Here is a 14,444-nt window from a genome sequence, read left to right as displayed (position 1 = left end):
CCCGGACCCCAGACTGATACATGTCCCCTGCACTGATACATTGTAACACTCCACCAGCCCGGACCCCAGACTGATACATGTCACCTGCACTGATACATTGTAACAATCCACCAGCCCGGACCCCAGACTGATACATGTCCCCTGCACTGATACATTGTAACAAACCAAGCAAGCAGAGATCCTGATTGTGAGAACGAGCTGAGACACAACCTATGAAGTTGGATGAATCTTATTAGTTCCTTTTCTTGTTATATGACAGTAAAATAAGTTCTGTCTCTTGGAAGAAGGAAAGGGGGAAATGAAATTGTGAAAAGCTGTACAGTCAGGAAGGGGTTAAACAGTACAATTGCCTGGGCTGATAACAGAAAGCAGTACATTGCACTCAGTAGATGTGTGGTTGCTGTGCTGACGCTGTGCTCTGTGCTCCGCAGTGTTACCTGTACGTGGTCTTCTCTCCGGCCCGCGTGCTGAAGTCCTGGGCGCTGTTCCTGGTGATCGGCGGGTGTAACCTCTTCCTGTACGGGCTGCGCAGCCCCTGGCAGATCGGCTTCCACGTCCTGGTGGCGTTCCTGGCTGCGGTGCAGATCACGACGCGGAGGCGGCTGGACAGACACACGGACTGCGGGGTGTGACCGAGGACAGACACACGGACTGCGGGGTGTGACCCAGGACGGACGCTTATTTATACACAGATTTATTTATTGTTTTTTAGAAATGAAATTACAAAAAAAACTTTGTATCTGACGCCTAAACTCAGTCATTATACATAGGGCCACCAGAGGGCGCTGCAGCGGGACCAGGCTTATAAATAGGGCGCTAGAGGGCGCTGTGCTATGGCCACTAGAGGGTGCTGTGCTATGGCCACTAGAGGGCGCTGTCCTATGGCCACTAGAGGGCGCTGTGCTATGGCCACTAGAGGGCGCTGTGCTATGGCCACTAGAGGGCGCTGTGCTATGGCCACTAGAGGGCGCTGTGCTATGGCCACTAGAGGGCGCTGTGCTATGGCCACTAGAGGGCGCTGTGCTATGGCCACTAGAGGGCGCTGTCCTATGGCCACTAGAGGGCGCTGTGCTATGGCCACTAGAGGGCGCTGTGCTATGGCCACTAGAGGGCGCTGTGCTATGGCCACTAGAGGGCGCTGTGCTATGACCACTAGAGGGCGCTGTGCTATGGCCACTAGAGGGCGCTGTGCTATGGCCACTAGAGGGCGCTGTGCTATGGCCACTAGAGGGCGCTGTGCTATGGCCACTAGAGGGCGCTGTCCTATGGCCACTAGAGGGCGCTGTGCTATGGCCACTAGAGGGCGCTGTGCTATGGCCACTAGAGGGCGCTGTGCTATGGCCACTAGAGGGCGCTGCAGCTGGACGAGGCTTATAAATAGGGCACAAGAGGGTGCTGTAGTATGGCCATTAAAGGGCGCTATTCACTGGCCTCTAGAGGGTGCTGTGCTATGGCCACTAAAGGGGGCTCTACTATGGCCAATAGGGGGCTCTATTCACTGGCCAATAGAGGGTGCTGCAGCTGGACCAAGCACGAGAGGGGGCTCTACTATGGCCGCTAGAGGGGGCTCTACTATGGCAAATAGGGGGCTCTGTTCACTGGCCACTAGAGGGTGCTGTACTATGGCCATTAAAAGGTGCTGTTCATTGGCCACTAGAGAACTTGTTTTTATTGATTGTTGTTTTTGTTTTCTTCTCATGGCCATCGGGGGGCAGTACATGTCTCTCTAGTATTTAATACCCCCTTGGATCCTGTTGTCCACAGTAGAAGTCACACTGGATTCTTCATCAGATTGCACTATTTCATATGTATCCGCCGACAGTCTTGTACGGGGGTGTCCACTTGTCCCCCAATATCATAGGGACACTAGTGTGTAAGACGTTCTACACAAATAGGGTGTACTAATTTATCTGGTGACATTCAGGCTGATACCAGAGAGTAATTGCCACACTTTTTACCTAATTCATCAGTTTCATTTTTTTGGTCTATGATATGTTCATTTTCTTGCACCCCCCCCCCCCCCCCCCCTCATCTAAAAAATTCTTGAAGCCAGCGCATGTGGTTTATGAATCTTGTGAAAAATAAATGCTTTTTTTATCTTTTACATTTTGTTTTTCAAATATTTAGAATTAAAAGTCACAAGTTCTGCTAAAATGTCGCAACGTGCTCATGAATTGGGTCCTTAGTGTGAAACCCAGTCACTTACCCCCCCTGTATACAGACGCAGGGGACATGGAGAACGGCCGAAGAGCAGAGGTCTCCACCCCGGACATCTGCCCCCTACAGGTCCACCGCCTCCTGAAGATTTCTGGCCCGGTGATCTCTCCCTATGAGAAGGGGAACTGGACACGTCTGCTAATCCAGAAAGACACACACAGTCCCAGTCCCGGATTAGGAGACTGATAGTCCAGAATTAAATATGGAGGGAGTTTAGACGACGCAGTCCAGAAGACCCCACTTTTGGGTGGGATTACGGTAATGACATGTGTATGGACCCTCCATATCACCCCCACGGCCCCGCGCCACGGACGGACAAGATATGGCGTTCACAATGTGCAAATAAAAGGAAAACTCGCAGCATCATGAGGAATAAAACTGGTGATAAATGGTCAAAAAAAAAATAAAGTCCCCTAATCTTAAAGGGGTTGTCTGGTCATAATAAAAAAAAATGGCAGTGAAGGCAAATCAAGCACACTTTCCCACCCCCGCCCTCCAGGACGGGCCGCGCCGGCCGTAGCAGAAATGACGATGTCACTGCACATCCAATGACACGCCATTCAGGGGGGCCGGATTTATTATTTTTTTTTTACCATTATTTGCCTTTTTTTTACAATTTTTATTAAGTTCGGATAACCCCTCTAAAAAAAAAAAAAAATAAATAAATTGGGAAAAATTCCAACTGAAGTGTGATGGTGAAGATCATTTTCGGGTTTCAGTTTTACAGCGTTCATGGCCTGGTCATCCGATTCTTCGCGCAAGTATGAAACTTGTACAGTGGTTTTTATATATTTATATTTCAGTGACTTTGAAATAAAAAAATTGGTTTGTGTCGTGTCTTTTTTTTTTTTTTTTTTTTTTTCTTCCTTTACTTGTTTTGTTGATGGAACTTTTATCACGGGGATGTTTTTTTTTTTTTGTACTGAGCTGTAGATTTAATTTACATTATTTTAGAGTAAATAAAGTTTTGATTATTTTTATTGTAATTTTGCTGTCTTCATGTCATTTACAGTGCCTTGCGAAAGTATTCAGCCCCCTTGAATTTTTCAACCTTTTCCCACATTTCAGGCTTCAAACATAAAATATAAATGTTAAAAAAAATCAAAATAAATAATAAAATAAAAATGTTGATGTTCTGGTGAAGAATCAACAACAAGTGGACACAATTGTGAAGTAGAACGATATTTATTGCTTATTTTAAACTTTTATAAAAAATAATAAACTGAAAATTGGGGCGTGCAATATTATTCATCCCCTTTACTTTCAGTGCAGCAAACTCACTCCAGAAGTTGATTGAGGATCTCTGAATGATCCAATGTTGTCCTAAATGACTGATGATGATAAATATAAGCCCCTGTGTGTAATCAAGTCTCCGTATAAATGCCCCTGCTCTGTGATAGTCTCAGGGTTCTGTGTAAAGCGCAGAGAGCATCATGAAGACCAAGGAACACAACAGCCAGGTCCGTGATACTGTTGTGGAGAAGTTTAAAGCCGGATTTGGTTACAAAAAGATTTCCACAACTTTAAACATCCCAAGAAGCCCTGTGCAAGCGATTATATAGAAATGGAAGGAGCATCATACCACTGCAAATCTACCAAGACCCGGCCGTCCATCCAAACTATCATCTCACACAAGGAGAAGACTGATCAGAGATGCAGCCAAGAGGCCCATGATCCCTCTGGATGATCTGCAGAGATCTACAGCTGAGGTGAGAGAGTCTGTCCATAGGACAACAATCAGCCGTACACTGCACAAATCTGGCCTTTATGGAAGAGTGGCAAGAAGAAGCCATTTCTCAAAGATATCCATAAAAAGTGTTGTTTAAAGTTTGCTACAAGCCACCTGGAGACACCAAACATGTGGAGGAAGGTGCTCTGCTCAGAGGAAACCAAAATCAAACTATTGGGGCACAATGCAAACGATATGTTTGGCGTAAAAGCAACACAGCCCATCCCCCTGAACACACCATCCCCACTGTCAAACATGGTGGTGGCAGCATCATGGTTTGCACCTGCTTCTCTTCAGCAGGGACAGGGAAGATGGTTAAAATTGATGGGAAGATGGATGGAGCCAAATACAGGACCATTCTTGAAGAAAACCTGTTGGAGTCTGCAAAAGACCTGAGACTGGGACGGAGATTTGTCATCCAACAAGACAATGATCCCAAACATAAAGCAAAATCTACAATGGGATGGTTCACAAATAAACGTATCCAGGTGTTAGAATGGCTAAGTCACAGTCCAGACCTGAACCCAATCGAGAATCTGTGGAAAGAGCTGAAAACTGCTGTTCACAAACGCCTCCATCCAACCTCACTCAGCTCCAGCTGTTTACAAAGGAAGAATGGGCGAGAATTTCAGCCTCTCCATGTGCAAAACTGATAGACACATACCCCAAGAGACTGCAGCTGTAATCGCAGCAAAAGGGGGCGCTACAAAGGATTCACTTACAGGGATGAATAATATTGCACGCCCCAATTTTCAGTTATTTATTTTTTTAAAAAGTTTAAAATAAGCAATAAATTTCATTCTACTTCACAATTGTGTCACTTGTTGTTGATTCTTCACCAGAACATTAACATTTTATCTTTATGTTTGGAGCCTGAAATGTGGGAAAAGGTTGCAAAATTCAAGGGAGCTGAATACTTTCGCAAGGCACTGTAACATAGTGTTATATTTTGATATATTAAACTCAGGGATACAAAATGTTATTTTTTTTATTGGGGAACGTTCTCTCTCTTTTTTCACTTTTGTTTTTAAAAAATAAAACAAAACAAAAAACACCACATCACAGCGGGAGCAAGCGCTGCCGGAATAGAGAGAGCATATTGTTATTTATGAAAATGCACACAAAGTTGGCTTGGTCCGATGTGTTCTCCATACACCCGAGCTTTACTGATGTCTTCCACATGGTCAATGGTTGGGGGCAGATCACAAAAATACCCCGGGGCTCCTCGCACTGTCAGATCTGCACGATCCCATAAGATCCGTTATCAATCTGTGTGGGAGGCCGGAGATGGAGAGGTGAGGATGTTGGACCAGAGTTCAGAAGTAAATAAAGTATGGACGTCTGGAACACCAATGGTGTGAACAAGGTGCAAGACTCAAAAATATACAACTAAACAATAGGATAAACAGTTGCACATCAGTCACAATGTATAGGGGAATAATGAAAAGCAAAACTGCTATGGGAATGCTAGACTGAAAAATACAATGCACTGTCTGAAAAAAGTGAAAAACATGAAAATGGAATATACATAACTGCTATGAATAATAGGAATATAAGAGATGTTTAGCCATTGTATTGATCAATGCAAAGGATCCCCAAAACCAAACGCCAAGGTAATCTCTATTTTTGGGGTCCCTAACCTATGTGTGACCTCACCTGCAGTTAAACTTTCCTGACCACTGAATCTGCCCTCATGTTCTCACGGCGTTAACATTGCGACAAGACAGGGTTAATAATCAGGCAAGGTGCCGGCAGGTACGGTAGGAGGAGGTTCGCAGGTCTCTGATTCAGCAGTCACGGGCTACCATCTTGGTCACTGAACCAGACTCCTGCAAATCTTTTTGGGGAAAAAAACAAAAACTAGCGGGAAGTCTTCTTTGCAGTAAGAGCATTGCAATTTTTTTTTAATAGTTTCCTTACTGAATCATCATGGCATAAGGCAGCTCATGTCGCTGCCATGGAGCCCAAAGGTAAAAGAGGGTCCAACTGAAGTTCCCCTCAAAAAGCAGAAGTCCCATTCTGAGCATATTGCTGCCACCACGAGGCCCCAACGGTAAAAGGGGGTCCAACTGAAGTTTCCCCCAAAAAGCAGGTCTCATTCTGAGCATATTGCTGCCACCACGAGGCCCCAACGGTAAAAGGGGGTCCAACTGAAGTTTCCCCCAAAAAGCGGAAGTCCCTTTCTGAGCATATTGCTGCCCCCACGAGGCCCCAACGGTAAAAGAGGGTCTAACTGAAGTTTTCCCCAAAAAGCGGAGGTCCTCCTCAACCACACATCCATTTCCTTTTTTACCTTTGTGAAAAATAGAGGGTTTTTCTTTAATGTCATCCAATTTTCCTCCATTTTCATCCGTCTTCTCATCCCTGAAGGAGTTAAACTTTTTAAACTTTGATTTGTAACAATTGATCAGTTAAAAACATTTGAAAATAAACAAAGAATTTAAAAATTGGATTTGAGAAGCATTTGGCAGGCGTCACCCCCAAATCGGGAATCATGTGACGGTACGAGCGAAGGCACAGAAAGGGGACACATTATATATTTGGTTATAGGACCCCAGTCTTTTTTATGCAGACCCCAAAAATGAATGACAAATAGGATTTTTCACAAACATCTGGTCGGTCAATAAACAGTCACCATTAATTACACATCAATTTTTTATTAATTAATGCATCAAATTATATATATAAAAAAAGTGGAAATCAAAAAACGTTTATAAATGTCGAAAAAACATCAAATTCCGCAAGAAAGGATTCATTGTTTTTTGTCATTTCTTAAAAATAACAACTGTCGGCGGTCCTCGGGTCTGACCCCGCGACACAGTCACTTTCCGATCAGACCGTCACAAAAAGAACAGACGCTTTAAGAAAAGGCAAAAATCATCCATCCAGTCTGCGGGAATATAAAAAAAAGCAACAATGTATCAAACAAGAGCATAAAAACCAGTGCAGGCAAAAAGGGGAGGAGCTCTGCTGAGCAGCCAGATTCTAGCATGAAATGAATGCTGTGTTCTGATTGGAGGTCAGACAGCCCCTCCCCCTTGACCTATATTATATATATTTTTTAATAAATGAGACTTTTTTTGCTTATTTGCTGTTATGTGCTTTTAATAGTTTTTCTGAGATACATTTTTTTTTCTCAAATCGTGACATTTTAAAGGCCCCGCCTCTGATATATATTTGCATATGGCCCTCCCACTTATTAAAGGGCCAGTTCATGGCTCCATATTGGATTGGCAGGGGTTAATCGCACAAGCGTTCTCTCAGCGTCAGACAACTCAACACCCAATACAGTTGCATAAATATAAGCGCACCCGTGTTTCTGGCGTGTCTTAAGGAAAAAAAAAATAATAAAATTCTAAACATATAGTTAAAATAGACAGAAGAGAAATAGAAAAATAGTAAAACTGTCTAAAAACATATATAAAAAAAAACAAAAAAAAAATAAAATAAAAATGTCCAGAGCCGTCCTATATTAAGGACGGATCCTATCTCTGCATAGCAACACTTAATCATGTTGAGACATTCTCACATCGTACAATGTAACAAGTAAACATTTAGATGTCGGAGGACATATGGAACATGAGAGGATGGCGTTAACAGGCGGGTCTTACATGGTGTGATCGTACATGGTTACGAGATTCGGAGGTGGTGATGCAATAAAAGAACTCCGGATCCGTTTTCTCCAACTCTTAAAATTGATCAACTCCAAATTCTAAAATAGCTCAGTTCCTCATGGGAAGGTCCCTTTAGACAGATTTGTAGCTCCTCAGGGGCGGGGCTTAACAGAAATAGACCAATACAAAAAAAGCATCTAAGTATCACTTTCTACTCCTTGTTTTAACATACTAACATTTTTTTCAGAGACTGTTCCTTTTAGATTAGTCTAAGGGCGAGCTACTGAAATGGGAAAGTGCAATGTCGTCTACGTATCGCCAACAAAAGGGCCCCATTCCCGGCTGGGCTTCCTCGACCTCCCCACCACCCAGAAGATCTCATTATAATACATCTGCAATCACCTCCAAGTTCCCTAACCCATGATCATTATTACAGTCACTAAAGACCCCACATACAATGGGACCACCCACTAGGATCTTTTGCTTACAAAAATACAAAAATGTTTGTAGGAAAAAAAACAGCAAAACGGAGACAAAATTCTTCCCCCCTCCCTGAACTCGAGCGGCATGAGAGAATGTCAGGTGTAATCCGTTAAGAGTAAATTTAGGGTTAAACCGTCATATAATGCAGCTCGTCTGGGGGAGGGGAAATCCCCATTCTCCGCTGCCGTAGGATACAAAAAATTGGCACATAGAATACATAGAAGCAGAATTAACCCATCACGTCTCTGATGGTGCATAGTTTACATGGGGTTGGGAAAAAAAAACCCTAAACACTTTACTATCCTCCACATTATAATTCTCTATAGTCCTTAGTGGTTTGGTGGAGTCCAGGGGGCAGGACAATAATCTTCTAAATAGGGCAATTTAAAGGGGTATTTACATCATATCCCAAAAATTACATAATGAATGTCTAAGGCCGATTTCATCCTGTGTTCCTCTCCCCAGTCAGTGATCCCGTCGGGCCTCTGCAGCGACGTTGGCATCGTCTTTTTCAGTAGTCACGACATTATGTCAAGTGACCCCTGCAGCCAATCAGAAGTCACTGATCGGCTGCAGCCTTCACTATTCCTATACAATAGAACTCTCCTCTGAAGAAATACTGATGCAATGTCATGTGACTGCTAGTAGATGGAGCGCCGACATTGGTGGAACGGCGTGGTCTCGGATGGGAGTATATGTTTGTTTTTTTTTCTATTTCATCTGGGATATTCTAGCATTTAAGAAGGTATTGTCCAGTTGTGGACAACCCCTTTAAAGCGCACCAATCACCAGGATTTTCCTATATAACCTAAAGCCAGTGCTATACTCGCACTATCAGGCTGATTCTATACATACAGTGCTATACTGGCACTATCAGGCTGAGTCTATACATACAGTGCTATACTGGCACTATCAGGCTGATTCTATACATACAGTGCTATACTGGCACTATCAGGCTGATTCTATATATACAGTGCTATACTGGCACTATCAGGCTGAGTCTATACATACAGTGCTATACAGGCACTATCAAGCTGATTCTATACTTTCAGTGCTATACTGGCGCTATCAGGCTGATTCTATACATACAGTGCTATACTGGCACTATCAGGCTGATTCTATACATACAGTGCTATACTGGCACTATCAGGCTGATTCTATACATACAGTGATATACTGGCACTATCAGGCTAATTCTATACATACAGTGCTACACTGGCACTATCAGGCTGATTCTATACATGCAGTGCTATACTGGCACTATCAGGCTGATTCTATACAGACCTTTAGTTGTCAACTCGGATATATAGTGTTTGGAAACACAAGCAAGTAAAGATTGTAAAATGAGTAGCTGCTGATCAGCTGATAGCTGGGGTGGGTATTCATAGTGATTCCCGCCCCCCTGCCTGTCCATCCTCCCCCTGTTATTTATGCTAATTCTATTATAGAATCGTTTTACTAAGTGACTAGAAGGGGCTGTGCTGATGTCATACCCATGTGACCAGAAGGGGTATGACATCAGCAAAGGTCCTTCCAGTCACTTAGTAAAACAATTTTACAATAGAATTAGCATAAATAACAGGGGGAGGATGGACAGGCAGGGGGCGGGAATCACTATGAATACCCACCCTAGCTATCAGCTGAACGGCAGCTGCTGCCAATCAAAAAGCTGCTCATTTTACTAACTTTACTTGCTTGTGTTTCAAAACCTAAACATCCGAACTGACAACTAAAGGTCTGTATAGAATCAGCCTGATAGCGCCAGTATAGCACTGTATGTATAGAATCAGCCTGATAGTGCCAGTATAGCCCTGTATGTATAGAATCAGCCTGATAGCGCCACTATAGCACTGTATGTATAGAATCAGCCTGATAGTGCCAGTATAGCACTGTATGTATAGAATCAGCCTGATAGTGCCAGTATAGCACTGTATGTATAGAATCAGCCTGATAGTGCCAGTATAGCACTGTATGTATAGAATCAGCCTGATAGTGCCAGTATAGCACTGTATGTATAGAATCAGCCTGATAGTGCCAGTATAGCACTGTATGTATAGAATCAGCCTGATAGTGCCAGTATAGCACTGTATGTATAGACTCAGCCTGATAGTGCCAGTATAGCACTGTATGTATAGAATCAGCCTGATAGTGCCAGTATAGCACTGTATGTATAGACTCAGCCTGATAGTGCCAGTATAGCACTGTATGTATAGAATCAGCCTGATAGTGCCAGTATAGCACTGTATGTATAGAATCAGCCTGATAGTGCCAGTATAGCACTGTATGTATAGAATCAGCCTGATAGTGCCAGTATAGTACTGTATGTATAGAATCAGCCTGATAGTGCCAGTATAGCACTGTATGTATAGAATCAGCCTGATAGTGCCAGTATAGCACTGTATGTATAGAATCAGCCTGATAGTGCCAGTATAGCACTGTATGTATAGAATCAGCCTGATAGTGCCAGTATAGCACTGTATGTATAGAATCAGCCTGATAGTGCCAGTATAGCACTGTATGTATAGAATCAGCCTGATAGTGCCAGTATAGCACTGTATGTATAGAATCAGCCTGATAGTGCCAGTATAGCACTGTATGTATAGAATCAGCCTGATAGTGCCAGTATAGCACTGTATGTATAGAATCAGCCTGATAGTGCCAGTATAGCACTGTATGTATAGACTCAGCCTGATAGTGCCAGTATAGCACTGTATGTATAGAATCAGCCTGATAGTGCCAGTATAGCACTGTATGTATAGAATCAGCCTGATAGCGCCAGTATAACACTGTATGTATAGAATCAGCCTGATAGCGCCAGTATAACACTGTATGTATAGAATCAGCCTGATAGCGCCAGTATAGCACTGTATGTATAGAATCAGCATGATAGTGCCAGTATAGCACTGTATGTATAGAATCAGTCTGATAGCGCCAGTATAGCACTGTATGTATAGAATCAGCCTGATAGTGCCAGTATAGCACTGTATGTATAGAATCAGCCTGATAGTGCCAGTATAGCACTGTATGTATAGAATCAGCCTGATAGCACCAGTATAGCACTGTATGTATAGAATCAGCCTGATAGCACCAGTATAGCACTGTATGTATAGAATCAGCCTGATAGTGCCAGTATAGCACTGTATGTATAGAATCAGCCTGATAGTGCCAGTATAGCACTGGCTTTTGGTTATATAGGAAAATCCTGGTGATTGGTGCGCTTTAAAGGAATCATTTCAAAATGAAATTACAAGCGGGATACAAAGTCCTGGCCTCTCCATTTGTTTTTCCAGGAATCAGCAGTGTCACCATTTCTTCACACAGCTGCACAATTAGTGATGTGGATACCCCCTTTAAATTACTCCTTTTAATTTATCGGATTCCCTAACCAAAATTGGTTAAGAAGTGCGTCCAGGTTAATGGTGCACAATCTTTATTGCTCCGAGCCTGACAATTTCAGATTATACCACATCCAAGGACTATAATAAGACATAAGGTGGTACTCCCATCTGAGATACTTTCGGCACAGACGGAAGTCATGTATGTCAGATAAGTAGGAGTCCATCTTTGAAATAGGCGTCCCCTGATCTCTTTTTTGGCACTCCGAAAAGTAAGGGACCATAAAAGTTTCATAAGTGCATCATGTGCTCACACAAAATATCACAGGCGGCATGTGGCCCCCAAGCTGCTCGTTTTGCACCCCAAGAGTAATTACCGTATTTTTCGGATTATAAGACGCACTTTTCCTCTCAAAAAATTTTGGAAAAAAAAAATATGAGGGGTGCATCTTATAAGCCAAGTTTAGCTTACTGGGGGTGGTGGAGAGGGGTCACAAGAGGCAAGGGCGATGCTGCGGGCTGTACTGTCATGCACTGTGGACTCTGCTGCGTTGCGCTGAGAGCTCTGCTGCGGTGCGGATGGTGAGGCAGCGGCTGCCATCCTGAGCGTCAGCAGTGTGCACTTCAAATAATGGCCCCCGGAGTCAGCGCGTGCACAGATGGCGCGCTCGGCTCAAGATCTCATCTGCGCACACGCCGGCTCCGGCCCATTGACCTGCCAGCAGTGGACTTAAGGAAAATGGTGCACGAAGGTGGCGAGTGCGCAGAGGAGATCTAGGCTTGTGATTGAGCCGATGGCGCATGCGCAAATTGAGCTATTGGCTCAATCGCAAACCTAGATCTCATCTGCACATGCGCCACCTCAGGGGGCCATTTTTTTGAAGCCCGTACGTCAGACATTCAGGATGCCTCACCGCCCGCAGCAAGCAGAGCCTATCAGCGATGTTGTCTGAAGTGAGTACATGGGACACCTGCTGCACCGACCCCTACTCCACCACCCCGCCTCCTCTGACCCCACTTCACCAACGCTGCCGTCCCCCCCAGTAAGACACCACCGGATTATAAGACAGACCCCATATTTTTTCTTCCTTTTTTTAACACTACATTTGGGGTGCGTCCTATAATCCGATGCGTCTTATAAAATGAAAACTACGGTACCTGCAAAGTCGAGGAACTTACACGTATAATACTGTAGCGGAAGGTAAGCCTCAATGCGTCAGACCAAGATTTTGGTGGTGACCCTATAATAAAAACAAGGCAATTAAAAAAATTCCAAAAATACATTTTCGACCTAGGACTCCAAATACGGTCTGGCTTTCTCCAACCCTTCCTTCAAAAATCTCAAATACGTAGAAGTGGACACATCTTCCAAACCATCGGCGAAACTGAACAGGCTGGAGTCCACCTCTTCTGGCTTCACGGAAGTGATGTCTAGGAAATAATTGGCGTTAATGTGATGGACGACGGTTCCGTTAGGAAGGCAGATCATCATCTCCACAGGAAAGTTATATTTCTCCAGGTGGAGAGACGCCAACGTTGCATATGAATTGTTTTCTGTGTTGCTCTGAAGTTCCTCGAGTTCTTTCACCAGTGACCAACTACTGATGAAGCTCTCGTTGAGTAGAGCGAGAATGGGCAAACTCTCCAGGACGGTCTCCCGGAGAGTTCGCCCCGAACCTCAGCAGGACTGGTCGTCCAGTGCCCCCCAAAGTAGGACAGAGTGCACAAGTTTCTTTTCGGCCAACGCTCTATCAAAAGCTTCCGTAAAAGGAAAATAGGAAACCTTCTTGAAGGGGTACATGGTGACTTCCAGTTTCTTGGCAGCATCTTCCCAGCTTATCTCAGACTCCCAAGTTATCTCCTCAAATACAAATTCTAGAGGTTCGCCATCAGACGTCTGGCTATCGATGACGTTTCCGCTTTCATCGTAGACCACAGTCGGGATGGATGGACCCAAAGACTCCAACTCCATCTGGGGCAGGTAGCCAATGTCCACCTCCATGTTGCTGCTTTCGCTGGCTCCGTACAGCCATTCCATGTCAACATTCAGCGTCCGGTTATTAGGGACAAACAACTTGAAGTATCTCACATGGGAAGCGTCCTTGGAGAGGACTACATGGCCGGTGAACTGACCGGGAGAAAACCAAAAAGGAAAATTTGGTGGCTCGTTAAGCTGAAACTCGGCATGGATCCGAAACGTGATGTCATAGTAGAAGTCGCTGACTGCTCGGATACACGCCACCGATCCTTGCGGTGCAAACCTGGTCTTGATGAACGGACGAGGGTGAAACATGGACAGGAGTTTATGGATGAGGACTTCTTTCCCTTTCGGAGGTGGAGGATAAATTCTGTTATTGGGTAAGTATCCGGTGAAGATATTGAGTTCACTGGGGATGATCCACCAAGGATCGCCAAGATCCACCTTATTTTTTGGTGGGAGAAAGGCCTTGAATAACCGAGCAAAAAACACAGTGGTCGGCACCACCGGCGTCGTCCAGTTCCTCAGCCCAGAGAGAGCACTGTTGGTGATTCCTAAGAACCCGTCCTTGCTCTTGGTCATGGTCTCCATGAGCAGAGGCTGAAACTGCGCGGTGACGGTCAGTGTCTCCCCGTTGGGATCCAAGTTGTCCTCTTCTTCATAGTCAAATGCCGGGGTGATCCCGGTAAATTTTTCGGCTATAGGTCTGAACTCCTCAGGACTTATGTACATGTCCTTGTCAGCATCGAGGGAAGAGAAGAGAAGGAGACCCTCGATTCCCAGAGTCCGCAGGCCGGCCTCCTGCCGCTTCACCAGTTCATTGTCACGGTACAAGCGAACGCCAATCACCGAGAACACGAGCAACACAACGAGCACCGACCATCGAAAGCACTTCAAGCAGAAGGAAGAAGCTTTTTCTTTCTTGACTTCCTCTTTGTCCAAAGTTTCTTTGTGTGCGGCATCGTGCAAGTCTGCGTCTTTTTTCCTTTTGCGAAGATCAGTTGTCATATCTGAAAATAAGAAGAAACCATGAATACAAGAAATCATCACAGGTAATCAGAAATATTATATAGAATATTACTACTATA

General features: G+C 44.3%; 2 protein-coding genes across 2 annotated transcripts in view; one reads left to right on the top strand and one right to left on the bottom strand.

The window, feature by feature from the left end:
- SEC22C (SEC22 homolog C, vesicle trafficking protein) overlaps nucleotides 1-3,054 on the top strand; it is a 38,827-nt gene extending 35,773 nt beyond the window's left edge. Inside the window, exon 8 of the mRNA XM_075315736.1 lies at nucleotides 432-3,054. Within this exon, the coding sequence (XP_075171851.1) occupies nucleotides 432-632 (201 nt within the window). The 3' untranslated portion in view covers nucleotides 633-3,054. The remainder of the gene's footprint in view (nucleotides 1-431) is intronic.
- An 8,167-nt stretch (nucleotides 3,055-11,221) lies between these two features.
- SELENON (selenoprotein N) lies at nucleotides 11,222-14,364 on the bottom strand. The gene has a single exon (XM_075315734.1). It carries the CDS (start codon nucleotides 14,362-14,364, stop codon nucleotides 12,670-12,672), a length of 1,695 nt encoding a protein of 564 aa, XP_075171849.1. The 3' UTR covers nucleotides 11,222-12,669.
- Between the last annotated feature and the right edge of the window lie 80 nt (nucleotides 14,365-14,444).

This window comes from Anomaloglossus baeobatrachus, chromosome 6 (genome assembly GCF_048569485.1).
Source record: "Anomaloglossus baeobatrachus isolate aAnoBae1 chromosome 6, aAnoBae1.hap1, whole genome shotgun sequence".
Classification (NCBI taxonomy): Eukaryota; Metazoa; Chordata; class Amphibia; order Anura; family Aromobatidae; genus Anomaloglossus; species Anomaloglossus baeobatrachus.
Note: the sequence above shows the minus strand (reverse complement) of the source record. Positions and strands in the feature narration are given on the sequence as shown.